This window comes from Panthera onca, chromosome C2, assembly GCF_046562875.1.
Source record: "Panthera onca isolate mPanOnc1 chromosome C2, mPanOnc1 haplotype 2, whole genome shotgun sequence".
Classification (NCBI taxonomy): domain Eukaryota; kingdom Metazoa; phylum Chordata; class Mammalia; order Carnivora; family Felidae; genus Panthera; species Panthera onca.
In genome coordinates this window covers 86202862-86230124 of record NC_138347.1, presented here as the reverse complement: position 1 = coordinate 86230124, position 27263 = coordinate 86202862, and the positions used below count along the sequence as shown (strand labels likewise).

At 35.9% G+C, this 27263-nt stretch overlaps 1 protein-coding gene across 6 annotated transcripts in view; it reads left to right on the top strand.

Annotated features, from left to right (window-relative positions):
• The window catches only part of FXR1 (FMR1 autosomal homolog 1), a 61275-nt gene that overhangs the window by 7718 nt on the left and 26294 nt on the right, over positions 1-27263 (top strand). For 5 of the 6 annotated variants that reach the window (XM_060639291.3, XM_060639293.2, XM_060639292.2 and 2 more), the window contains exons 2-7: positions 12667-12719; positions 14332-14425; positions 25177-25248; positions 25669-25817; positions 26042-26135; positions 26559-26675. In XM_060639291.3, the coding sequence (XP_060495274.1) occupies positions 12667-12719; positions 14332-14425; positions 25177-25248; positions 25669-25817; positions 26042-26135; positions 26559-26675 (579 nt within the window). Of the gene's footprint in view, positions 1-12666; positions 12720-14331; positions 14426-23800; positions 23807-25175; positions 25249-25668; positions 25818-26041; positions 26136-26558; positions 26676-27263 lie in introns of those variants that run through there. The other variant, XM_078453189.1, reaches the window with a different exon arrangement.

Below are 27263 nucleotides of genomic sequence, written 5' to 3'. Positions count from 1 at the left end.
AATCTTGATTACATGTTAAAATAGTATTTTGGATATATTGGGGTAATTTTGAAGTTAATTTTGCCTGTTTTTTTTTTTTTAAACTTTAGTATGGTTACTAGAATCTTTAGATATTTGCCTCAGATTATAATTTATGCTAGACAGTTATGATTTAAATATACTGTCCTCTCCTGGCTTTACATTATTCCTTGTATGAAGTATCTTGGGAAATATTTGAAATGCTTCCTATATGCATATAAAGTTGACCTTTTAACAACATGGGTTTGAACTATGTGTGTCCTCTTACATATAATGTTTTTGTTGTGATTTTCTTAACATTTTTCTCTAGCTTTACTGTAACAAGAGTATATATAACATATAAAACGTGTTAATAGACTAATTGGTAAGGCTTCTGGTCAATAGTAGTCTATTAGTATTAAGTTTGGGGGAATCAGATAATACACATGGTGGGTACCCCTAAGGGCCAACTGCATGAAACTTACTATTCACATTTTCTTATTCACATTCAAATTTTCTTATGACATGGCACCTCTGGGTAATCTGGCCACATAGTGTTGAATATTAAAAGGCTTTAGAACATTCTTTGGTGGATGTTTAGCCAATAATAAGAGATTTTTGATAGCCCTGTTAAATTTCCTAGTACCAAGTCTTAAATACCTTGAGCAAAACAAAATGAAGCAACACAAAGGGTTGCTTTGTTGTTCTGAATGTGTATATTTAAATGTACAATTCTTAGGGGTCTGAATGTGTATATTTAAATGTATAATTCTTTGGGGCGCCTGGGTGGCTCAGTAGGTTAAGCCTCCAACTTCAGCTCAGGTCATGAACTCATGGTTCGTGGGTTCAAGCCCCACCTCTGGCTCTGTGCTGATAGCTCAGAACCTGGAGCCTGCTTCAGATTCTTTGTCTCCCTCCTTCTCTGTCCCTCCCCTGCTCGCACTCTCTCTGTCTCAAAAATAAATAAACATTAAAAAAAATTAAAAAAACGTAGAATTATTTTATTTGTGCTTATATTAAAAGATGCTGAAAGCTGTGGCAAAATTTGGCCAACATTAAATCTCAGTTAATTATCAGTTGTTTTAACTTGTCTCCTTTACTCTAAGCCCCAGCATTTTTTGCTTAGCCTTTTTGGGAGAATGAGTAGCAGTCTCCCCCAGTAATAACTTATGAAGTTTGTAGTTATTGTTGGCAGAAGCACATGCATTCCTTGTGATCTCTTCAGGGTCAAGAATTTCTCTCAGGCTTCTGTATCTCCACCTTTCTTAACAATAGCTAATTAATAATAGTAAAACTTTTCTTCTTTCTTTCCCGTTTTGTAACCTTTTGCTTTTATAGTTTTTCAGGTGGTAGGATATTTTCAAGTCTTAAATTTTCCAGTGACTTGAGAATGTGTATTTAGTACATAGTAGACCTTCCTTATGTGTTTGTTGAATGAACAAGTGATTCAGTCATTCTTGGCTTCAAGACATTCTTTGATTTGTTTTTAAACTTAGGCAATATAATAGCATATACACAAAATTGACTTCATCATTTCTGATTTTGATTCATTCAATTTAAAATTTTTTGGGGGGGGAGGCATCTGGTTAGCTTTGAAGAGCATGCAATTCTTGATATCAGGGTCTTGAGTTAAAGCCCCATGTTGGGTGTAGGGATTACTTGAATATTAAATTTTTTTTTTTTTTAACGTTTATTTATTTTTGAGACAGAGACCGAGCATGAACGGGGGAGGGGCAGAGAGAGAGGGAGACAGAATCGGAAGCAGGCTCCAGGCCCTGAGCCATCAGCCCAGAGCCCCACGCGGGGCTCGAACTCACGGACTGCGAGATCGTGACTCGGGCCGAAGTCGGACGCTCAACCGACTGAGCCACCCAAGCGCCCTGAATATTAAACTTTTTTAAGGCTTACATATTGATCCTTGTTGAGTTCTGATGTTATCACTGAATTTTATGGATACATAGAACCATAGGGAACTTCAACTCTTTGCAACTGGAAAGGTCACAATAGTTTTGGGTGGCCATGTGGAACCAGTAAGTGATTCCATTTTCTTTTCTTTTATTTTTTTTTCATTTATTTTTTGACAGACCTAGAGAGACAGACCCCAAGTTGGGGAGGGGCAGAGAGAGGATACACATAATCTGATGCAGGCTGCAGGCTCTGAGATGTCAGCACAGAGCCCAGTGCTGGACTCGAACTCACAAATCATGAGATTGTGACCTGAGCCGAAGTCGGATGCTTAACTGAGCCACCCAGGTGCCTCAAGTAATTCCATTTTCAAGGAGAACTGTTGGGTATTATAAATTTGTGAAATTAACAATCCAAGAACATTGTGGTATGTAAGCATTAGTAGGTATTTATACATCCTTAGGAAATTCTCATATTGTCATTTTTTAAAATTTATTTTTATTTTTTTTAAGATTTATTTTATTTATTTATTTATTTATTTTTTAATGTTTATTTTTGAGAGAGGGAGACAGAGCATGAATAGAGGACGGGCAGATAGAGAGGGAGACACAGAATCCAAAGCAGGTTTCCAGGCTCCAAGCCGTCAGCACAGAACCCAACACGGGGCTCAAACTCAGAAACCACGAGATTGCAACCTGAGCCAAAGTCATTGAGCCACCCAGGTGCCTCATTGTCATTTTCTTTTTTTTTTTTTATTCAGAACTCTTAAGTGCTCAATACTAAGGAATGCTGGAGGTTTACCTGAAATAATTTTTTCCCTGGTAAAATTTACCCCATTATCCAATAATTTAATGTATAACGTATTTAGTAAATTTGCAGACTTTTATCTGTGGAACATGTGTCCATTGATTTGAAATGATGTCCATTTCTAGATTTAGTTATGTAGGTTTAAAAAAAAAAAACACATTTTTTTTTTTTTTAATGTTTAATTTTGAGAGAGAGAGTGAGAGTGAGAGCCGGGGAGGGGCAGAGAGAGAGGGAGACACAGAATCTGAAGCAGGCTCCAGGCTCTCAGCTGTCAGCACAGAGCCTGATGTGGGGCTTGAACCCTCAAACTGTGAGGTTATGACCTGAGCTGAAGTCGGGCACTTAACCAAATGAGTCACCCCGGCGCCCCTTCAAAAAAATACTGTTTGAAGTTAAATTTGATTGCAGTATCAGTCTTGAATGGTTGTGCCTGCTACTGGAATCAAATTACAATTCACATCTTTTAGGTGTTGTAAGCATCAAACTAGTTTGTTAATTAGAATGCAGAATTGAGATCTCTAGAGACGGAAAAATTAAAAAAGTGTATAAATGTGCTGTATGGAAAAAGTGCTGGTTGACAAAGTGTTTTAAGATATATTTATACATACACATATGTATAATTATACACCCATGCATTAAGTATTCATGAACTTGCTTTAAGTTTTTTTCCTTGCTCCCATTTGCCACTTAATCTCCTCTCATTCACACTCCATTTTAGGTAGCATAACCAGAGCGTATCGTACTAGATTTTTCTCTGTACTCCTATAATGGTGCATAGATAAATATCCATGCACGAATGTAGGGTTTTTTTTTGTTTGTTTGTTTGTTTTTTTTTTAGTATTGCTCTATGTAAGTATGATAATCTATTTTGGCTGTTTTCACTTGGAGTGTAATTTATTTTTAAATGGTCATATAATGTTCCATGGCAAGAATTATGAAATCCAGCCATTCCCCAGTTAATAGACACTCACTTTGTTCTCACATTTTTGCTACTCCACATGTTTCCATTGGATAAGTTTCAAAGAATGGGATAGGTTGGTGGAAGAGAGCTTTTTTAACTTTAATAAATGTTAACATTACTTGCCACAGGGCTTGACCCTTTGTATTTCCTCCGTCAGTAAATGTAAATGCTTTTCTTTACATCGTTGCCAGAAAATTGGTTCTATAATCTTTAATTTTGGCCAGTTTCTGTTGGACCTAAAGGATTATCATATCGGAACTTTGATTTGCAGATTTCTATGTGAGAATTTTAATGTTTTGTTGGCCATTTGGATCTGCTTTTCTGTAAATTGTTCGATGTTTGCCCATATTCCTGTTGTGCCTTTTGTCACTTTTTGAGATCTCTTAGGATTCATTTATTGTTAAGAGTGTCCCCTTCTCATTTAATTCTTGTTGACTTTTTGGTATCTCTGGGTTGTAGAGAAGTTTTATGTTTTACATACTGAACTATTTTTTTCCTCGACAGAAACCAGAGTTTCTAGTCCTGGCTAAACACAGCCTGTGTCATGTTTATACATATAATTTCCTAAATTCTTTTGTGGTGTTTTCATTTATTTTATCTTAATTATAAGACTTATGTTTGAATATTCATAGGCAAATGTGCTAGTACCATGTATTAAAAAATCATCTGTTGTTTTAAAGGTGTTTTGTTTTGTTTTTGCATGTGTGGGAATAATGAGGAGGATATCCAGCATCCAGGAGAGCTGGGTCTCATTCAGGGTTGATAGAATATCCTGAGAATTGCTGCAGAAAGTCTTCTGGAGTGCTCTGGGAAGACCGTAAAGAGTCCTTGAAGGATGTGTGACATGTTTTGTAGCAAAAATGCAGCCACCTAGGAGTCTTATCCTTACCTTACTGCCCTGGGGCCCTCTTGTTTTACCAATCACATAGTAAGTAGTGTATATGCCACCCAGTCTTTAACAGCGAAAACACTGGGGGCACCTGGCTGGCTCAGTTGGAAGAGCATAGGACTCTTGGTCTCAGGGTCGTGAGTTCAAGTCCCATGTTGGGTGTAGAGATTACTTAAAAATTAAAAAATCTTAAAAAAACAAACCCAAAACAGTGAAACCATTGCACTCTAGTCTTTTTAGCAAGAATGTTTTCCCCCTTCCTTAATGAGGTCTTTTTATATCTGTTACCTGAATATATAGTCCAGAAACATAAAATGTTTAAATGTGAAATATTACTTGACATAAAAGCACTGGGAGGAAGGTTTTTAGATGGTATTTTTTTAGGGAGAGGAGTAGTTTTAAGTACTTCTGGCACACCTTTGAGTGCGTGGGAATACCTTGATTTAAGAAGCTTTGATTCCTTCAGCTTACAAATTGAGACATAAAAAATTAGGCAATGATGATGACCTGTATTTGGGAACCTATTATCTAAGTCCGTTATAATCTGATAGAGTTTCTCATCTGAATTATATAGAAGCACTATTTTCTTTAATTTTTCCGAGGTTAGTGCATAGCTTGTACCATTCTAGATGCATGGGAGAGAAGTTCATCACACATGGTAATGCTTAGTGAATGGATTGTATGTATTCTCTTAATACCCTGGTTGAGAAATACTGTGTGCTATATTCAGTTGCCTTATTTTTACCCTTGTAAAATGGATCATAACGTGTAGAGTGCAGAGCAGGACAAGAGATGATTCTGATTGTTGACATGTTGGTTTGAGGTAGGAGAGTGAGCCAGCAGCAGAGATGACCTGTACAGTTGAAATTGGGGTTTAGAGTCCAAGGAATAGGTTACTTTTCTGTACACAGATTTGGTAAGTTCGTGGGAGATATGTACAATTTCATTGTATCTAAAGTGGTATCAGTTCTAAGTGGCACTAAGAAATATTGCCAGTTAATCTTAGTGGATGTTGATGTTTATTGAAAGATTATTTATTAAAGTTTATTTATTTTGAGAGAGAGTGGGGGAGAGGCAGAGAATTCCAAGCAGGCTCTGCACTGTCAGTGTAGAGCCCCGTGCATGGCTTGAACTCATGAAGCGTGAGATCATGACCTAAGCCGAAATCAAGAGTTGGACACTTAACTGAGCCACCAGGCACCCCTTTATTTATTTTTCAGTATTTTATTTTTTAAGTAATCTCTGCACTCAACGTGGAGCTCAAACTTACAACCCCGAAAGAGTTGCATGCTCAAGACTGAGTGGGCCAGGGGCTCCTGAAGGGTTTCTTAAACATTTGAATGCATAAAATGGAAGGAGTAAGCAAATTAAATTGGTTAAAGTATCTTCACATTCAGGTGATTGTGTTTCTACTTACAGTATCTTCCTCAGTGCCAAAGAGAGCATTGATGTTGCAAGCATACTTTAAAAAGAACTCTCCTGGGGGTGCCTGGGTGGCTCAGTCGGTTAAACGTCCGACTTCGGCTCAGGTCACGATCTCGCGGTCCATGAGTTCGAGCCCCGCGTCGGGCTCTGGGCTGATGGCTCGGAGCCTGGAGCCTGCTTCCGATTCTGTCTCCCTCTCTTTCTGCCCCTCCCCCGTTCATGCTCTGTCTCTCTCTGTCTCAAAAATAAATAAAACGTTAAAAAAAAATTAAAAAAAAAAAACAAAAAAACTCTCCTGTATTAACTCCAGGGTTTTCTTGCAAGAATTTTCGTCCACTCTAAGTTTTGGTGCTGGTGTTTTCTTGATTTTATCAGAAGGTGTCAACAGAACTACCTTCTGGTAAGAAACCTTTATCCTTGCTTTTGTTGGTTTGCTGAATGAAATGCCAAGAGGTTGCAGTCAAGTGCCACAGAAAATTGCAAGCAAACCGAGTTTGAGGGTGTTCAGTGACATTTATATCCTGGCTGCCATGTGCCTATCTGCTGTTCTCTTAAGATGCCATCAATTTTAAGATGTATCCTGATTCCAGAGAGATTAAATTAGAAGTGAAGAGCTAGGAAGGTAGACTGGGGCCAGACAATCAGTAAATAAGTAGGTAATTGATCGAGGGATAACAAGTGATCATCAAATCCATGGGGGTAGTTTTTGGGGGTAGTTTTTGGGGGTGGTGGTGGCAGAGGAAGACCTGAGGTGAATTTTTATATGCTGTCAACTTTTCCTTTCTCATGAGTTATGTTTTCATAATCCTATTTATGCACAGCAGTAACTTTTACTGATGTAGCTGGGGAAATGGAGAGTTAGCACAGAGGAAACAAAGGATCTAAGAAACTGAGCTCAGTGCCTTTAATATATAATTTTTTAATCCACTTAATTTTTAGAAATACAGTATTTTGTCACAGATTTGCTTATAATTAAGCCATCAGCTGTGATGTTTTAACACATTGGAAAAGGCATCCAGAAATATAGAATTAAAAAATTTGTTTTTAATTTTGGGGGAGCCCCGGGGGGGGGGGTGGGCACAGAGACAGGAGCCAGAGGATCTAAAGCGGGCTCTGTGCTAACAGGCTGACAGTAACGAACCTGATGTGGAGCCACCCAGTTGCCCCTAGAAGATGAGTTTTTAAATTCAGCATTTACAGCCTCTTATGGAGTGAATTTGGGGGCTGTGTGCATGTGGTTTCAGCTTCCCTTTTACAAAAATGAAGGATCTGGAAGGGCTATAAAAGAAAAATACATTTTTTTTTTTAGGTAAACTTAACGCCCAACGTGTGGCTTGAACTCAAGGTTCCAAGGTCCAGGTGTGCTCTACTACTGAGCCAGTTAGGTGCCCTGGTAGAAATTTTATCTTCAGGATTATTAGTTAACTTTTCCACAGACAGGGTCCCTGATTCATCTGTCCTGATATTTGACTATATTTATAATCTCATTCTTCCCATTCCTGAAGTAATTCATACCATGTTTTTTTCTGTTTAATCAGTAAGATTCACCCCCTACACCCTCCTATGACTACCTTCATCAAGTTGAAAACTGTTTTTCAGCTGTAGTGTTTTCTGCCTTTTAGGTAGATAATTCTGTGCACCTTGTTCTTTCCACAATTTAAGCTCTCACCTCAAAATTGCTAAATACATTATGCAAATGTTAAAAAAAATGAGGTTACTGTTTATATTCTGATAAGGAAGGATCTGCAAGATAGAAAGGAGAAAAGGGAAGTTCATAGGAATTGACAGTAAACATAAGATTTTAAAGAGGATTTGTATATTATTGAAATTACAACTTTTTCTGTGATTACTCCTTCATATAGTTCATACCCATTGTTACTTTTGCTTATTAGCTTTGTTCAGCTTTTAGGTCACTTGACACTTATAAATTGGGAATTTAACTCTGCTGTGTTCCATCCTCTTCTACTCTTTTCATGTGATGATTGTTTACCTATTTTAGCTTTTAGGTATTGTAAGCTTGTCAAACTTTTTGTGGCTTTTGGGTTTTGTTTATTTGGTTAGAAAGGACGTCCTTACTCTGAAGTTAAAAGTAACTTGTGGTTTGGGATCTTTATTGATTTAAAACACTTTGGGTCTTTCATCCATTAATTCTATTTTTGGTGAAAACATCTATTTCATTTTTTTTCCAATAATTATCCAGGTGTCCCAGTACCATTTAAAAACAATCCATTCCTCCCTCTATTTGTAATTTCCTAAGTGACTTGGACCTGTTTCTGGAATCTGTTTTCCTTTAAAATGTGTTTTCTTTTATCTTGGTTATTGTAGCTTTAAAATAAGCTTTACTATTTGGTAGGCATAGGGGTGCCTGGCTGGCTGAGTCCACAGAACATCTGACTTTTGATCTTGGTCGTGAGTTTGAGCCCCACGTTGGGTGTAGTGATTACTTAAAACTTAAAATATTTGATTGGGATAGTGTGTCATCTTTACTTCCTACCCCCACTTGTTTCCTTTTTGAGTGTTTTCTTTCTTTCTTTTTTTTAAACAGACTTTGGTGTAATTTTATTAATATTAGCCCCTTTTCCCCCAATGGAATCATCATTCTCAGTATTTTAGTGGGGTCTCATAGAAGGGCATATTGAAAATTTTACAATATCAAGATCTCCTATCAAAGAATGTGATAGGATTTAACATTTTCCTGAGTATTCTACTTATGTTCATCAGTTGAATTTCAAATTTATGTACATAGGTCCTGTACATTTATGTTGTTTTAACTGTGGAGGCATACCTAAGATTATATTTTTTCATTGCTACTGCTATTAGAATATTTTTTGTCTTTTATTTTCCAGCTGCTTTTTGCTTTAATGCTTGAATTGTTGAAATTTAAAGAAAAAATTATTTTTGAAAAATACTTTTGAAAATACTTTTGAAAAATCACTTCAGGCAGTTCTTCTATAGCTCAGGGATTCTTGCTGTTCATCGTGTCCCTTATCTCAATTTTATACATGGTTCATGACATTCTGAGGTTTTTACTATGTAATGTTCTATTTGTTGTTTTGTTGGGGGTAGCATTTTATTTTATTTTATTTTTTTTATTTTTATTTTTTTAAAGAATTTACTTTTATTTATTTATTTTTTTAACGTTTATTTATTTTTGAGACAGAGACAGAGCATGAACGGGAGAGGGTCAGAGAGAGAGGGAGATACAGAATCAGAAGCAGGCTCCAGGCTCTGAGCCATCAGCACAGAGCCTGACATGGGGCTTGAACTCACGAACTGCGAGATCATGACCTGAGCCAAAGTCGGACGCTTAACTGACTGAGCCACCCAGGCGCCCCGGGGGTAGCATTTTAAAGATACATATATGTTTTTAATTTTTTTAAGTTTTTTTTTTTTTTTTTTTTTTTTAAGTTTATTTTGAGAGTGAGAGAGTGAGCAAGCATGAACAAGGGAGGGGCAGAGAGAGAGAATCCCAGGCAGGCTCTGCGCTGACAGTGCCCTGAAATAGGCTTCGAATTCAAAAACAGATCATGACCTGAGCTGAAATCAAGAGTTGGACGGTTAACCGACTGAGCCACCCAAGTGCCCCTAAAGATATTTCATCACATTTTAGATGTGGTATACTGCCTTGTTGCTTATTGATGCTATTTTAAATTATAGTTAATAGTGTTACATATAATCATATAAAGAGACCGTTTTGTAATGATGAATCTTCCATGTTTGCATAGCTATGGGAAGAAAAGAAAGAAATCTCAAAGGTTTTGTTCTGAGAAATATGGGTTCTGGGCCAGATGAATAGTGAATAGGAAGAGAGAAACAAATCCCCAAAGGTTGGACTAGAATACAAGGTGGACAGAAGTTGTGAAGACTTAGTCATAAAGCCCCCTACTGCTTTGTGCAGAGAAATGTGACCTTTGTAATTCAGTGTCCCCTGACTCCCAAGATTTTGGCAAAGACCCAACCCTGCCATTTTGGGTCTTGAGTGTATAGGGACCTAGCATCATCATTCTGGTGACTTTGAATGTACAGAAATAATTTCAGGAGTGTGGACTGAGTCCTGAATTAAATGGACAAAGTTTCATAGAGATCTGGCCATTAGAGGTACCTTATCCTTAGAATCTAGAATTTGGGGATTAGAACATGTTTCCTAACTGTTCATCACAGCCCAAATACATTTTAAGAACCGGGTTTTAAATTCTTTTTTTTTTTTTTTTTTTAAACCGGTTTATTTTGAGTGAAAGAGAGGCAGTAGGGGAGGGACAGAAGGAGGGAGAGAGAGAATCCCAAGCAGGCTCCTTGCCAGACTCAGGGCTCAATCTCATAAACAGGAGATCAGTGATTTGAGCTGATCAGTGACCTGAACTGAAATCCAGAGTAGGATGTAACTGACTGAGCCACCCAGGTACCTCCTGGGTGTCCAATTCTTAATCTGCTTAATCTCATGATTGAGGGGTATTAAGTAATTAGAATAGGTGTCTAGAGTTGTATTTTCTCTTAAAGTTTGTGGAAAATGTGCATCCAAATAAAGCTGGTGTTGGTGATGGAAGTAAAGGGGATGGGGCTGGAAAGAGATGAATAAGCATTGAATTTTAGATAGGATAAAAAAAGATTTTTACTGTAACGAAGGGTAGAATTTCCCCAGTGGCTTGAAGTTCTTATTTGAACGAATTCACTGTGTAAACTATACAGAAATCTTAAGGATTACTTAGTGAAACATTCTAGACTCTGAAAGTGGTTTCTGAAGGACTAGAAAACTAGTGAAAGTTGGAAATAGGACTCATTTCTGATGGCAAGATGTGTTTTATTGTCATATTCGTGAACTTGGAAATTTTCAGTTTCTGAAGTATTCCTTACAGATGTTATGGGTATTAATTTGTTGGTGATGTAACTATGAAAGTGATGACCAAAATTATTGCTGAAAGTGGATGTGTGGCTGAACCTACTAGAAATAAAGAAACTGGCTAGGCTGTCATTATAGCATGGTCAGATAATCAGAAGTGGAATGTTAGCTCTTAATATTTATTTATTTATTTATTTATTTATTTACTTACTTATTTATTAATGTTTATTTTTGAGAGAGAGAGAGCGTGAGCAGGGGAGGGGCAGAGAGAGAGGGAGGCAGAATCTGAAGCAGGCTCCAGGCTCTGCGCTGTCATCACAGAACCCGATGTGGGGCTTGAACTCAGACTGTGAGATCGTGACCTGAGCCAAAGTCGGACGCTTAACCGACTGAGCCACCCAGGCGCCCCTAGCTCTTAATTTTTAACTTTAAGGAAGAAAGGAATAAAAAGATCTCCAGAATTGCATGGCTGGAGCTTCTATAACACTCTTAAAAGGAATGTATTCTGAATTTTAGGCCTCATATGAGGATATTTGCATTGAAATGTCCCAAAGTACACAAACAAAGCAGGTAATAGACATTTGAAGCTGGAGTGAGAATCAGGGCCAAATACAAAATGATGCAGTTAATTGAGTAGCAAATGTGAGAAGAGTGCACTGACCTTAGATTTATTAGTTACCTACATTCTGTGATTGGTGAGTCTGCATTATTAAGGAAAATGTTTTTGTATTAAGCCACATCTGTTACTCTCTCCTTTTTTAAGAATTTCTGTCTGTAGTTCCAAAAGTTTTCTGTAGTACTGATCTTGCTTTTCGGTTTTTCCACTGCCAGTTTGTTTCAGTGTTGGGTTTGCTAATTTGCTTAGAATTATGTCTGATGTAGTAAGTATTCAATGTTAGTAATTGTTGGTTTGTTTTTTAAATAACTGACATTTACTCTTCTGTTTTGTAAATTTCTAAAGTTTTGTTGTAATGTTTTCTCTTTATTGTCTTTATTCTTGTGTCAGTTTACGTCTTAAAATTCCTTTAATGCTATTTAATGGACTTTGGGAGGAAGATGAGGTCAACAGGATATGTTCATTCCTGCTTTGTTTTAAGCAGATACTGCAAGTGTGTTCTTTATTTAGCTAGTTTTTAGTGGACATTATGGAGTTTAGTGTGATAAAAATGTTTTAGAAAATTATTTACTGAATATCTTGTGGTTCAAAGTGTGTGTGTAAGCATTTGACTAAGGCTGAGAACTTTGCAGTTCTGTGTGACAGTAATATAAAGTATCATTTAATGTCAGTTGTAATCATACAAGTGCCAAGGACTGCTTTCCCAAGGTGTACAGTCGTGGAGCAAGCACTTGAACACCTAAGTCCTTTGCTCTCTTGAATGTCCTCTGACAGTTTCTTTCAGTTGCATCAGTCAGATGACGATAGATTAAAAATACTCAACTAGAAAATGACCCCTGATTTTTATTGAGAATCTTTATATTCATCCCAAAATGGTTTTGCAACAATGTATTTACTGTAGCCCCCCGTTTTTTTTTTAAGTGAAGGAAGATGGGAAGTTAGGAAAAAATGAGATTAAATTAATGGGAGGTTAGTATTCAGAACGAAGTCATGCTTTTTACTAACAGTTGATTATAATTTAGTGTTTATAATCATAATTTCACCAAGTACTATGGTGACTATTAAATGTTTTAAATTCTCATAATTCCATTCTGTGCCCCAAATGGGGCTTGAACTCATGACCCTGAGATCAAGAGTCACATGCTCTACTGACAGAGCCAGCAAGGCACCCCAGTATAACCTTTGATTGAATATTGATATGCTTTTGATAATGTTTTTGTTTTTCACAGGGATTTATCAAAGATGTTCATGAAGACTCCCTCACAGTTGTTTTTGAGAACAAGTAAGTTATTTTTTTTAAATCGATACAGACCTTGATTTTAACGATTGGTTGTGCTAAATTGGTGTTTGCTTTTGGATATTCCTGTTGCCAGTGAAAGTGATTTTGCTCTTGGGTGGGGATCTTTGGTTGTTTGATCATCTTATCAGTTCAAGTAATTCTAGTTTTGATGACTTTTCACCATTTTTCTGCCCACAATGTACTTGTCACTTTTTCATGACTTTCTTTTTTTTTCCAAAACATAGGTGAACAGGAATCAGTATTTTTTGTAAAAATGGGTGGCACAAATGGGATTATGCAATGCTTAATTCTTAAAATCCAAGAATGTTGAAATGATGTAGAAGGCCTTTCACATGGCTACTAGTAGTCCGAGTTGAGTATTGGGCTGCTTTTAATTTAAGCTGGATATTAATAAGGAGTAATAATCAGTTTTATAACTGTTGTAAGATCTAGGTCATGTAGTTTTAAAACTTGGTTAGGAAGAGCTATAAAGGAGCATTGTATAATTAAAGGTCAGAAAAGAAATCTTCAACTTCCACTTTTTAAAAGGTAGCTGCCCAGCAGCTGTTTTCATGTAGAAACAAGTGTTGGAATGATTTCTGCCTTTAGCAGCTGCCATTTAGACTGTAATGGTGAAAAGAAAGCACTCAAAAATATTCCTTATCTCCTGATGTTTTGCACAGCATTTGCACCTGGAAGCTATAGGAATTCATGTGGTGATGTACCTCCCAGGCATATGAATGACCTATTAGAACTTAGAGTAGGAATATCCATACAAAAAATGTGAGTTAAGCAACAGCTAAATTTTTAGTTTGAGAGAGCACACGTGCGTGTGTGCAAGTCAGAGGGGCAGAGAGAGGGGGGAAAGCGAGAATCCCAAGCAGGCTCCACTCCCTCAGCCTGGGGGTTGATCTAATGAACTGTGAGATCATGACCTGAGCAGAAATCAAGACTCAGACACTTAACGGATTGAGCCACCCAGGCACCTCCTAAATTTGTTCTAATACAGTATTTGCTACAGAGATTGAAAGTAAACTTTTCCCAGGTTTTAAGATTGTTGTATGAATTCATTGCAGAAAACATAAATTCTGTGTAGGAAAATCTTTTATAAATTCAGGCATGCAAAATAATTGAGTAATTTTCTGTGTTTCTGTGAACATGTACACATTATGCAGCTAATATTTTATAATCTCTGAAATTCTGTTCCTTGATAGATCATTTACTTGTAAAATTGAGAGAAGTTGATTGCACTGCCGTTTATTGGCAGCAGTGTAGATGTGACATTATTTTGAGTCTAAATTACTACTATGAACTTAGCCTATTTCATTTTTAGGATAACGTATGTATTCCCTTAGGATGAGTAATTTGGATGGTGATACATAATTACTATTAATGTTAATTTAGAAACTTCATCAACAGTCTTGCAAAGTCTGTTTTACCTCAACAAACTCATTACTTGGAAAAATAATATGAACGAAGCTTGTTTTTCCTTAGGGAAAGCTAAATGATTAACTTGAAAAATATATACCTCTAAGCATAGACTGTATAGTTTCCATATTAGGGGCTTATAGAATAATCTATTCTAAAATTGTTAATTATTTTTCTGATCCTTCAGCTGGCAGCCAGAACGCCAGGTTCCATTTAATGAAGTTAGATTACCACCACCGCCTGATATAAAAAAAGAAATTAGTGAAGGAGACGAAGTAGAGGTACGTATTTTAAGTTTTATTTTCTTGTGCTTTTTTTTGTTTTGTTTTAAATATCCTTGTAGGAAAGTCTCTTTAGCTGATAGAGAATAAATATAATTCCTCTTCTCTATTCTTTGTATTGTTAATTGGCTGTGTAATATAGTAGTGCTTGAGTTTTGGAACCAGAACAGGGATTCATTGTCTCAGCTTTACCATTTTTACCTTTGTGGCCTTGATTAATTTTTTTTACCACTAAAATGAAAATAATTTGGGAATTAAACATGGTAGTACCTTTGTATTGGTTTGTATAAAATCTGACACAACTGTGTGGTGTTGGTTGCTGTTTTCCTTCTTTTTGCTAATTACTTGAAAATTCTCTTGTGCTTTTTTTTTTAGTGTCTTTGTAATAGGTATCCTTTAATATGGTGAACGTTGATATCGTTGATACGTAACTGTGAAATATTGTATTTAGCATATTGCCTTGTTGAATATTTTAGAAATGTCTGGAAAATTTTAAAAGTACAGAAAAACACAAAGGACTAAACAGGAATTGCTGCTGAGAGAACAAAAGTGCTGTTAACCATTTTTGTCATTCCCAGGCTCGCTCTCACCTATTCTTTTTTTTTTTTTTTATAACGTTTATTTATTTTTGAGACAGAGAGGGACAGAGCATGAACGGGGGAGGGTCAGAGAGAGGGAGACACAGAATCTGAAACAGGCTCCAGGCTCTGAGCAGTCAGCACAGGGCTCGACGCGGGGCTTGAACTCACAGGCTGTGAGATCATGACCCGAGCTGAAGTCGGACGCTCAACTGACTGGGCCACCCAGGCGCCCCTCGCTCTCACCTATTCTTAAAAATAAAAGTGAGATCATATAGTATTGCTTCTTTGTATATAGCTTTTTTTTTTTTTTTTTTTTACACTTAGTAGATTTTAGATGTCTGTCTTAAGTATGTTAGTGTTGGTTAATATGCCTGATGTTATGTAAAATGAAACTTGGAAATACTTGTCAAATAGAGGTGTTATGAGTTTGTTGGAGATAGAAATTTGTGATTTTCAAGGAATTGACATAATTCCTTCAAGTGCTCTAATACGCTGAATATATTTCTCACAGGGAGTTGGTTTGATAATACTGAAAGAATTTTCAGGTTTCCTTTGTACCTAGTTTATGTAGGGCGGGGGTAGGGAAACCAGAGTTATAGGAGAACCTATACAGATGAAATAGCTGTCTAAATGTTTTTATAAGCACTTACCAGTACCTACTCTGTGCCAGACAATGGTCTGAGCACTTTGCACATGAATTCATTTAGTTATTTGCCTTTTTTTCCTGTAATTTTAAAAAAAAACATTTTTTTTTAACGTTTATTTATTTTTGAGACAGAGACAGAGCATGAACAGGGGAGGGGCAGAGAGAGAGGGAGACACAGAATTGGAAGCAGGCTCCAGGCTCTGAGCCATCAGCCCAGAGCCCGACGCGGGGCTCGAACTCACGGACCGTGAGATCATGACCTGAGTTGAAGTCGGACGCTTAACCGACTGAGCCACCCAGGCGCCCCTTTCCTGTAATTTTTAATGGTAAATTTTGAGTTCCCATTAACCGTAGGTGTTATATACTAGGAAACCAAAGAATTATGGCACTCCTGACAGTCTGAAAGCATTTCCATTCTAATATTCAACCTAGATTTTAATTACTTGCTCTAAGTTCGTGGGGGCACTCTTGTTTTTGGTAAATCAAGGCATGTTGTAACTTAATTGTGTCTGGGCACCTTGAGCCTACTCCCTAATGGTATAATGGTATAGGTTTCACTTTACTCACTTTTTTCTTTTATAGTTCACTTCCACTAAAAGTGGGTACTAAGAACTTTTTTATAAGGAGATCTGTAACTGTAGTCTTGGTGTATTTGTGTCCTTTAGGGAAATGTCATAGATGGTATGGGAAGACACAGGGAAACAAAGTGGCAAAGTGATTGCTAAAAATTAAGGAATGTGAAGTAGGTTACTGGTGGGTAGTACTATGAACTGGTAGTGGTGATGCTGCTAATTACTACTGTACCTGTTCGCTTGGACTTCAGTGAAAAAATGTTTTTCTCAATACTATATCCTTTCCTAATTAATTTCTTTCTGTAGGGATGGTAAAAGAGCTTGATTTATTTTCAGTTTTGAAATTTTATTTCTGTTTTAGAAGTTCTTCCTTCTGGAATTCTGGTAATTAGTCAGGAAAAGCAAGGAATGACTTCATTTTTCGAAATGTTCTAGAATTAGGAATGTGTGGTGGTTGATTCTGAGATTAATGCTTTTCATACTTTTTAAATTGTTGGTCAGATACTCATTGATAGTGTAAAGGCTCAGATTTAAGGAAAAACTTGGTGGTGTGCTCACAATGTTGTTACATTGTGCTTTCCCCTGTCTCAGACTTAGAAGTTCCTATCCGGTTCCTGGACATCTTTTTGGCTTGCCTCCCCAGCAGTATACAAAATATTGGTGTAAGAGATGGAATGAATTGGAAATTGATGATTGCAGAGTATTTTATTTCACATTGTGTTTTATGGTTCAGTTGGTGAAATTTGCTCCTTAAATTGTGAGACTCATCTGAAACTAAGATGTTCTTGTCATTTTTTCCACTTTTGAAAAATTCGAAAATTTAAATAAAGTTAAAATTGATACTCTACCCATGGATTTGTTGGCTCCCCCCCCCCCTTTTTTTTTTTTTTGCTATCATTAGTTAGGAATCTGTCTACATGACCTGGAATGTTTAGGAATTGTGGTTATTGGTGCTTTATATTTTGAACCAATTTTTTGAAAACTCCACTTTTTTAAATTTTTAATTAAAAAAATTTTAATTTTAGTGTAGTTAACATACAGTGTTACATTAGTTTAGTTGTACAATATAGTGATTGAATAGTTCCATGTATTACTCAGTGCTCATCAAGATGAGTGTACTCTTTATTCCTTTCACCTATTTCACCCATCCCCTCTGGTAACCATGTGTTCTCTATAAGAATTTGTATTTTGGTTTATCTTCCTTTTTTTTTCTTTCTTTTGTTTTATTCCACATATGAGTGAAATGATATGGCATTTGTCTTTCTCTGACTGGCTTATTTTGCTTAATGTTATACCCTTTACCTTCGTCCATGTCACTGTAAATGGCAAGATTTCATTCTTTTTGTGGCTGAATTGTATTCCATTGTATATGTTCTGTGTATGTGTACTATGTCTTCTTTATTCATCAGTTGATGCACATTTGGTCTGATGCACATTTTGATGCTTCCATAGTTTGAATATTGTAAATAATGCTGCAGTCAACATAAGGGTGCATGTATCCCTTCAAATTGGTGTTTTTGTATTTTTTAGGTAAATACCCAGTGGTGTGATTAGTAGGTTGTAAGATAGTTCTATTTTTAATTTAAATTTAAGTAAAGTGTAATATAAGAAATGAAGTGATACAGAATTATATAAAGTGAAAAGCAGACCTTCCCTCTTAGTGTGGGTGTGCTTGTCTGTTCACCATATCTTAATTATCATTTACCAGAGTTGTGTTTCTCTTCAGCTTTTTTATTTGCATTTATAAATAATGTTTTATTTTAAGTTAGAGAAATTGGGAATACATTATATTTGTGATTTCTGTGTTCAGTTAGGATGTAATTGGACCTTTTCATGTCTGCATATACAGATTTACCTCATTCTTTCTAAGCACCCCATCATATTTATTAAGATAGGTGTATCATAATTAGAAGACATTGAAATTGCTAAATTGGAGGCATGTATATTTCAAATTTTGATGGTACCAAAATGTACCAATTTTGTCCTCCAAAATGCATTTTGATTTACCACTTACACATTGGCTGACACATAAAGGTGTTTGTTTCCTCATAGATTGGCTGGCTGGGTTGTTATTAATTGTAAAGTTTTATAAACCTGATAACAGGAAGGGGATGTCTTCTGAGTGTTCATTTGTTTGATCACTAGTGATATGGAGCTTCTTTTAAATTAGTTTATTGGCTTTTAGCCCTTTGTTCTATGAATTGTGTGAGTTTTTTTGTCCGTGTAGATTTTGATAATAGAACATTTTTGTATTTTATGTAGGTTTTTGTGTTATATGTGCAGTCACATGCTCTACCCCTGAGCTATACCCCCATTTTTGTGTTATATATTGTACTTTCTCCCAGTCAGTTAAAAAGCGTATTTAATGCCTTTTGCCACAAAGTTATAATTTATTCCAATCTGCCAATTTTTTTTGGTGTGGCCTTCAAGATACTCCTTTTAGTATTTCTACAGGTATGGTCTGTTCTTTTTTTTTATTAAGGAGTGTTTAGGTTTTTAATCTAACTTCTCTAACTTAATACACAGTATATTTTAGTATATTGATATATTTAAATCATCAGCCACTGTTTCTGCTAGTCACATATCATAAAGCAGTAATAATAGCTGATGCTTGTATAGCACTAACATGTGTAATATATGAATAATTGGTTTTTTAAACAGATTATCTCAGTTTGACATAACAGTCTCTTTAGGGCCTCTTCTAAATGCTGTGAATACTTTATTAAATCTTTCCTGGGTCGTATAGCCTGAAGGTTGGGAAGCTGAGAACCAGTTTCAGTTTTTGTCTTAAGTGTTATTCTCTAATATGTTAATTATGCTGTATTCACAGGGTGTTGTCAGTTTTGTGCCAGACTTGCAACTCCTGTTCTTTTGCACCTTTGGGAACCTTTCCTTTTTGCAGAAGGGAAAGATCACTTTGATTTGGCTGTCAGTAATGAATTAGAACAAAAATGATCCAGGAGAGAGCTTTTTGTGGAACTTTTCAGGCATTTGTTTAAAGTTCAGCCATCTGAAATTTTCATTCTTGTCAGTCAGGAATGGCTGAATATTGACAATTTCATATGATTTACTCTAAAATATTTCTGTTATAAAAATGTTAGGCTACTTGAGGATTTACCTTTCCAGTCAACCTGAGGCTGACGTGGAATTAGAGAACGTAAATTAATGTCATTGGTCCAGTGTTGTCAAGAAAACACTATATGATTTATAATACAAAGATGATTTTGAGAGGTCTAAAATTCCAAGCTTTATTTTTAAGCCCTCTTTGTCACTTTCTTTGACTTTTAAGAAGCTGTGAATAGGTTTTAAAATCCTTACAACATTTAATACAATTAAATTTTTCATCATTTGTTTGCTTGTTTGATTTTGCTAACTTAAGATTGCTAAGAAAATGCTCAGCTTGTGAAGTTGGAGGTAATGAGAAAACAAAGATTTTTTTTTAGAATTTCTTAAGATGGCTATATAATGTGAGATTACCGAAGTGCAGTAGAAAATGTTTTTCCCCTGGTGATTTTACATGTGAAGTTTTGTCTTTATTATAGATACCTGCCTTGTTCAGTAAGTTAATACGTGAGCTCACACAAACACATTACATAGAAAGTCTGACATCTGAGGCTAGTGTATCATTTTACAAGGTTTTTAAAGTTTTCTTCTTGGGTTTAACATATTTGATTAAAAAACCTTTGTTTCTTTGTTTCTTTCTTTCTTTCTTTCTTTCTTTCTTTCTTTCTTAATTTCTTTTGAATTGTGATGCTTTTTGTTTGAGATAAGAATTCGCACATTTTTGTTCTTGCAGCATAGGACTTTTCTCTCATTTTATGGCAGATTGTCAGGCTTTGTTAATACTTTAATAAATGTTGGGATAGAGGCCTTGAGAGAAAGTAGGTAAAGGTAATAAGAATACTTTGAGATAGGACACTCCCTTACCTTAAAATTTTTTAAATTCAGTATTTTAGGGGTGCCTTGTGTCTCAATTGGTTAAGCATCTGACTCTTGATTTCAGCTCAGGCCATGATCTCACAGTTTGTGAGTTTAAGCCCTATATCAAGCTCTGTTCTGACAGTGTGGAGCCTGCTTCAGATTCTCCCTCTCTCTCTGCCCCTCCCCCTTTCTTGCATGTGTGCACGTTCTCTCTCTCTCCCTCTCAAAGATAAATAAAAATGTAAAACAATTTAAAAAAATAAGCATTTGACTTATACAAAAGATGCAAGATATGTGTAGTTTCCATTGTACCTTTATTTAAAACAATATTTTTTTAATGTTTATTTTTGGGAGAGAGAGCAAGAGCCAGGGAGGGACAGAGAGACAGACAGACAGACACAGAATCTGAAGCAGGCTCCAGGCTCTGAGCTGTCAGCACAGAGCCCAGCGTGGGGCTTGATCCCATGAACAGTGAGATCATGACCTGAGCCGAAGTTGGACTGACTTAACGGAAGGTTAACTGACTGAGCCATCCAGGCACCCCTCCGTTGTACCTTTAAAAAATGTCTCCGTTTGATTCTTGGAACCAGTCTGAAAATTTTACCTATTTGTAGTCTTTCTTATAATACCAAGTCTGTTGTTAGTCTTAGTGCTTGGGAAGTGTTCTTAAATGTGCTTCTTAAAGAAGAGGTGAACATACTCATCTTTATTATGTGGGAAATGGATATTTTCCAAGACTTAAGAAACTCATTTGTTAAAAGTATCAGCAACATACACAGATGAGAAAATACTATTGTATAGGTAGATAAGTCACATTAGTGTGTTCTAGATGTTAAGCTTGTTTTTCTAATGTACATATTCCATTTTTTCATAATAGATTATGATTGTAATGAGATAGCGGATACAGAGGAATAGTACTCAACAAATATATCTCAGTTATAAAACCAGCTGCTGTGATTAAATATTCAGTTTAATGGTTAATATTATTTAGAAATTTTCTTTATAATTCGGTGAAATTAATAAACATTCTTTATTTCTGGTGTTCATATTATCTTTATTTGGTTGTGACTTTGAAAGGGATAGTTGAATGTTATTATCTTGAATGAACAGTTGATTACGTTAGGATCCAGACTGAATTCCATTTAAGTAATAGTTTGGTAGTGTGCTAGAATTTGGAGACCATTTTGTAATAAGGTTTGACTTGGAGTTGTTTGGTAGCAAGAACCCTGAAATAGATTTTTGGAATTTGAGTCTTCATATTCTATCCTCCACTACATGAAACTGGACTTTTTCAGCTTGAGTACTGTTGTGTGTTTAGGTCTGTCACAGGTGCTTTTTGATCTGCTTTTTTTTTTTTTTTTTAAAGATCTTCCTTGGATTTGAAGAAAGAGAATATTAAAACCAATGAGGGCCATCGCTTGAGAGTGTGATTTGCTCCCTTGGAATAGTTTGGAAATTTAAAGTCTGAATAAAGGGAATTTCTATGAGGTGCTTCTACTCCAATGATGTAGTCATAAATATAGTAGTCAACATCTGAGACATAGTATAGTAGGTCACAATAACAATGCTGGGTCAATAAAGTGATTTTTTTATTGTATGGAATACACTCTTCATTTTATAAAGAATGTGATTTGACCCACTGCACTCAGGTGGAGCCAAATTCATACTGTTTGATTCAAGCTTCAGGGACTTGGATTTAGTTGGCTTTATGTGAGTGAGTGGCTTTGTCTTTCAGCGGTAAACTTACTAATGAAGCTTACAGAGGTAGATGTTAAGTATGGAATGGAATCCAGCATTTTAATGTTCATGAGAGATAAAGCCTCAAGGCAGTTCAGAATGGTTTATTCTCTCTTTTGGAGGTAAACTCAAATAGGAAGCCAGATTCCTAGAAGATTGTGTTTTGGTGAAAACAGAATTAGAACAAGGGGATTAGGTAGATTAAAGACCTATTTTTGTCAGCAAACTTTTGAGGCACCCATTCACTAGATCACCAAGAGATACTCCAGTCTGCTTAGCTGAACTGCCTTTCCGAGATAGTACTTGGCATGGACACTTTCCCTCTGGTTCTTAGGGTTTTCTTGTAATCTGCAGCGTTTTTGGGAAAATGGTCATCACTTCCATTTGGGTCCAGTGGGCCATTAAAACAATTTTTTTTTTAAGTCATTTCACATATAATTTCACAGAAGTTAATAAAAGGATGCTGAAAGTCAACATTAAGGATTTTAATGAGCATTTAAAAGATAGCAAATTCAACTTTTTTTTTGATGTTTATTTACTTGAGAGAGAGAGCACGAGAGAGTGCGCGGGGGAGAGGCAGAGAGAACTAGAGACACAGAATTTGAAGGAGTCTCCAGGCTCTGAGCAGTCAGCACAGAACCTGATGCAGGGCTTGAATTCAGGAGCGGTGAGATCATGCCCTGAGCTGAAGTCAGACACTCATCCGACTGAGCCATCCACGCACCCCAGTAAATTCAGCTTTTTATTTCGTATTTTTTTGTTTTGATAATACATCTACCTAAAGTGAGAACAGGTCCCTATTGCTCATCAGCTCATGCATATAAACCCAGAATAAATTCATCTTACAGATACTAATGTCAAATTTAAAACACATCTAGTAAGTTCTGGTTTATCATTTCATTCTAGTTCATCTTATACTTGAATTGTAATTATAATTATATAATTATAATTATCAGAATCCAATACTCTAAGAATATTTTGGAACTTTTAGTAGCTTCTAAAATTATTGAACAGACCATAGTCATTTTTGTGCTACAGTTATACCATTTTCATATTTAACCGATTGCATTGACTAATCCATTGAATTTTTTCATGTCTTCATCATCTGTTTCTTTCTAGTTATCTTTGCATGCACAGCTGTTTTGGCATTTGTCCATTTATGAATTGTATGGTGTACATTTTGGTGTGCAAACAAAAGATGAAAGAATATGGAATATGGTCACATGTCCTTTTAGAAAAACAGAATGGTCCCCAGTCTTGTCTCAGGATTTTGTATGATGAAGTCCAATTTGAATGATTAACTGGATGAGAATACTAAATTTCCTTTTTCTCCTTAGAAGTGTATTGTTTGGGAATATTCATCTAGGTTGTTGTCATCTAAGGGCTTCATATTGGGGAGATTCTGCTTGTAATTTCACATTCATCATTTGAATCTAGGGTGCTGTCTGCATCAGTCCTGGTTCCTCTGATAGTTATGAAAGTTCTTCCTCTGTAAATTTTGTCTTTACAGTTATGGGTGGAAAATTAAAAATTCTGAATTCTTAACTGTTCAGTGAAAACCAAAGGCAGACTGCAAGAATGGTGTCTCCAGTCTTTTTATACTTTATTCTTGAAAGAGTATGCAGTAAAACTACAGGGTGATGCAGTAGTAACACTATATTTCACTGTTGTGTTCTTTCAGGTGATACCATCATTCTTTTCTTTAGACTTTTTTAAAGCACAATTGGAAATAATTGATGAATGATGGTGAAGTAGTAAAGTGTTTCAAGATCCAGAAGAAACAGGATCACTAGATTTCCCCAGAGAGGTTCCATTGGATACATACAATAATTGCAAGATAGAATGAGTTTTGTTTCACCCTAAAGAAAGTAAAATTTATTTTTTGGAGACCTATAAGAAAGGAAAAAAGTTGCGACGAAGTAGATTTGCTCATAAAAAATGTACAGGTAAAGTTAAGTCCACTGGAGCCTGATTGGTATATAGGTCTTCCTTTTTTCTGATCATGGTGCACTGTGAAGTTGATCATGAGGTTTTGACTTATTTACATTCCCAGTATTCCTCCACTTCAAGATTACTCTCAGATCACCTCAGTGAAGCTTCAGGCTTTCCAACAGTATTTGCATGTTTAATAGTTTGCATTTAACCCACATATGGATGTTATCATTGGTAGGTTTTCTCTGCAGAGGCATCCTTAGTTCATATAATCAAGACTTTTGTGGGGGTACTTCTTGGTCATCTGTTCCTCCAGCCTCCCCCCTCCACCCCCTGATTTCCATGTATTGAAAACGGTATATCAAACAAGATGCTGTATCATAATAACTCTAATCCCTAATGGAAACTTCTCTAATGTGTTATGTTAACAAACTACTTGATAATTACAAATACAGAGCATATAAGGTGATTTTTTGTTGTTGTTGTTGTTGCATAGGATGCTTGTAAGATACTTATGTACCCTGCTAGAGGTTCTAAATTTAGAATTTAAATATTTATTGTTCAGGTGAACCATTTGTGCATTTGATTCAGGTTCTTCAGCAAGGAATCTAAATATCATATCCTTGAAGGAATTTTAAAGTTGGGTTTCTTCTTGAAAACAGCTCTTGATTTCAACATTAAAAATTTTTTTTAAATGTTTTTATTTATTTTTGAGATAGAGTGTGAGTGAGGGAGGGGCAGAGAGAGAGGGAGACACAGATTCCAAAGCAGCCTCCAGGCTCTGAGCTGTGAGCACAGAGCCTGACGCAGGGCTCGAACTCACAGACTGTGAGATCATGACCTGAGCTGAAGTCAGACGCCCAACCGACTGAGACACCCAGGCGCCCCTGATTTTAACATTTTAAAAATAGTTATCAGATTTCAAATACATCTTTAATAAGTTCTAGCTTATCCTTGTGTCTGATACTTGCATCACCACAACACAGTGCTTACAGATGAACAGTATTGACAGAAACTGAAAGAACTCTCTTTCACACTGTGTTAAACTGTCTTGTAAGAAGAGTTCTTTAAAATACTTACTTATGTTTAGGAAACTCACAAATTTGGAATTAGATTTCCAAGGAGCCAAATGGCCCAAAAAAGGGTTCATTTTTGTTTTTCAGTAGTAAAATTTAACTGTACATGACTCTTTTATTAAATTATTTGTAGCACACTAGTTTCAGTACAGTGACATTTTTGATTCTGGAGTTTCACGGGATTTCGCATTTAAAATAAGTCATTGTTTATAATGTTGAAATCTTTCAGAATGAAGGATTCTTCATTCAAAAAAGATAAGGACCTTTTATCCCCCCCTCTTCTTAGGTGTATTCAAGAGCAAATGACCAAGAACCATGTGGATGGTGGTTGGCTAAAGTTCGAATGATGAAAGGAGAGGTAAGTAATGTTAACGCTTGCATTGTGACTAGTTTCTAGGGAAATAACCTCAACTCTTGGTTTCTGTAAATGCTACTTCAACTCTTAGTTTTGTTTCTAAATGCCTACTTTATAAATAGTTCATCATACATTTAAAAAGTTCATCAGACCATTAATTTTTATTTGTTTTCTGAACTTGCAAACATCAAAGCTGCTCTCCAGGGGTGCACTTCAAACATGTGAGGACACCAAGGTTCATGCTTGTAAGAACATATAATCTAGTTTTAAGGCAAATCAGATTGACGTAACTAAGCTGTACTTAGTATTTGTGCCACAAGGGGGAGGTTCTACTGGTTAAGCTGAGCAAGGCAATTAGAATTTCATTTAAAGCTCATTATTTTTGTTCAGATGGGATTTTAAAAGTATTTTGATGTCTTTTAGTTTTATGTCATTGAATATGCTGCTTGTGATGCCACTTACAATGAAATAGTCACATTTGAACGACTTCGGCCTGTCAATCAAAATAAAACTGTCAAAAAAAATACCTTCTTTAAATGCACAGTGGATGTTCCTGAGGATTTGAGAGAGGCGTGAGTAGTTTTGTTTACTACTGAATTGATTTGTGAATTAAGAGGATTTTTTAGTGCTACAAAAATCTTTTTTTCCTAAATACCCAATCAGAAACTTGATAGAAAATCTTTTTAATAAACAAAAGTTTTAATGGGTAGTGTTGAAATGAAAAACTTAGTTTGTGTTATAATTGCCTTCTGAATTTAATCTGTTATTTAAGTCTTAAATATGAATTCCTCTCTAGGTGTGCTAATGAAAATGCACATAAAGATTTTAAGAAAGCAGTAGGAGCATGCAGAATTTTTTACCATCCAGAAACCACACAGCTAATGATACTGGTAAGATAATTCCATATTTTAAGGTAGTCAATGGATATTTTCCGGATTTTATAATTAAGTATTTCAAAAGATAAAAGCTAACTTGGTACAATAGTGAATTTATTAATCCATGTGGGAGAAAAATTTTTACAGCTATAAAATGTTAAATTCTTTTGTGGAATTAGGAAAAAATACGACATTCTTAACAACATGAAATTATTAACATGTGGGATCCTGGATCCTTCTGTCTCCACCAATCATAATTTGAATAGCAGAACTAAATAATATGGGAATTCAGAAAAGAGTAAGATTACTCGTGGAAGAGGGTATGGTGGGTGAGGAGAGAAGTGTAGTAGTTGAGAATCAAGGAAAGCTCTATGTGGAAGCCCTTTGTATTATCTTGAAAAATAAGATTTTTTGAGTGATTAATTTGTTTGTTAATAGTCTGCCAGTGAAGCAACTGTGAAGAGAGTAAACATTTTAAGTGACATGCATTTGCGAAGTATTCGTACGAAGTTGATGCTTATGTCCAGAAATGAAGAGGCCACTAAGCATTTAGAAGTAAGTGGGTTTACTTAAAAGATTTTTTGTGTGTCCCACTTAGTTTCATAAGTATATTATTCATAAGTATATTGAGTTCCCTGGCTCAAACTACTTGACTGTTAGGTAAGGCAACTTGGGACCTGTTCTGTGGCTAATACTAGGAGTCATTGTGTCTATAGAACAATTGTTTTTTGTTACTTTCCCCAAATATAGCCTTCTGTTTGCTAAATGCCTGTTGAGTTTTTTGTTACGACTGAGGTAACAGGTGCTAAAAGAACTTAGAAACACATTAGGGATGTCCAGTAGAAAACTATATTGCTAGTTTTTCTTTATTCTGTCCTTACCGTTTTTTAGTGCCCTGTCAGCTGTCAGTCATAACACACTTCCATTAGTAAGTAGTTCAGTTTAATAACTCTTATGTAAGAGGAGAGGAGGACACATAGCATGTAGTTTTTAAAAAGAGCCTGTTGTTGGCTTTTCTATCCCATCCTAAGGTACTCCTCTCTTTTCTCCTGCTCTTCACTGGCCCACTGTTAGGAGAACCCAACATACATTCAAATCTTTTAGAAATTGATGTTTGTTTAGGACGAATTTGTGCATACCCTT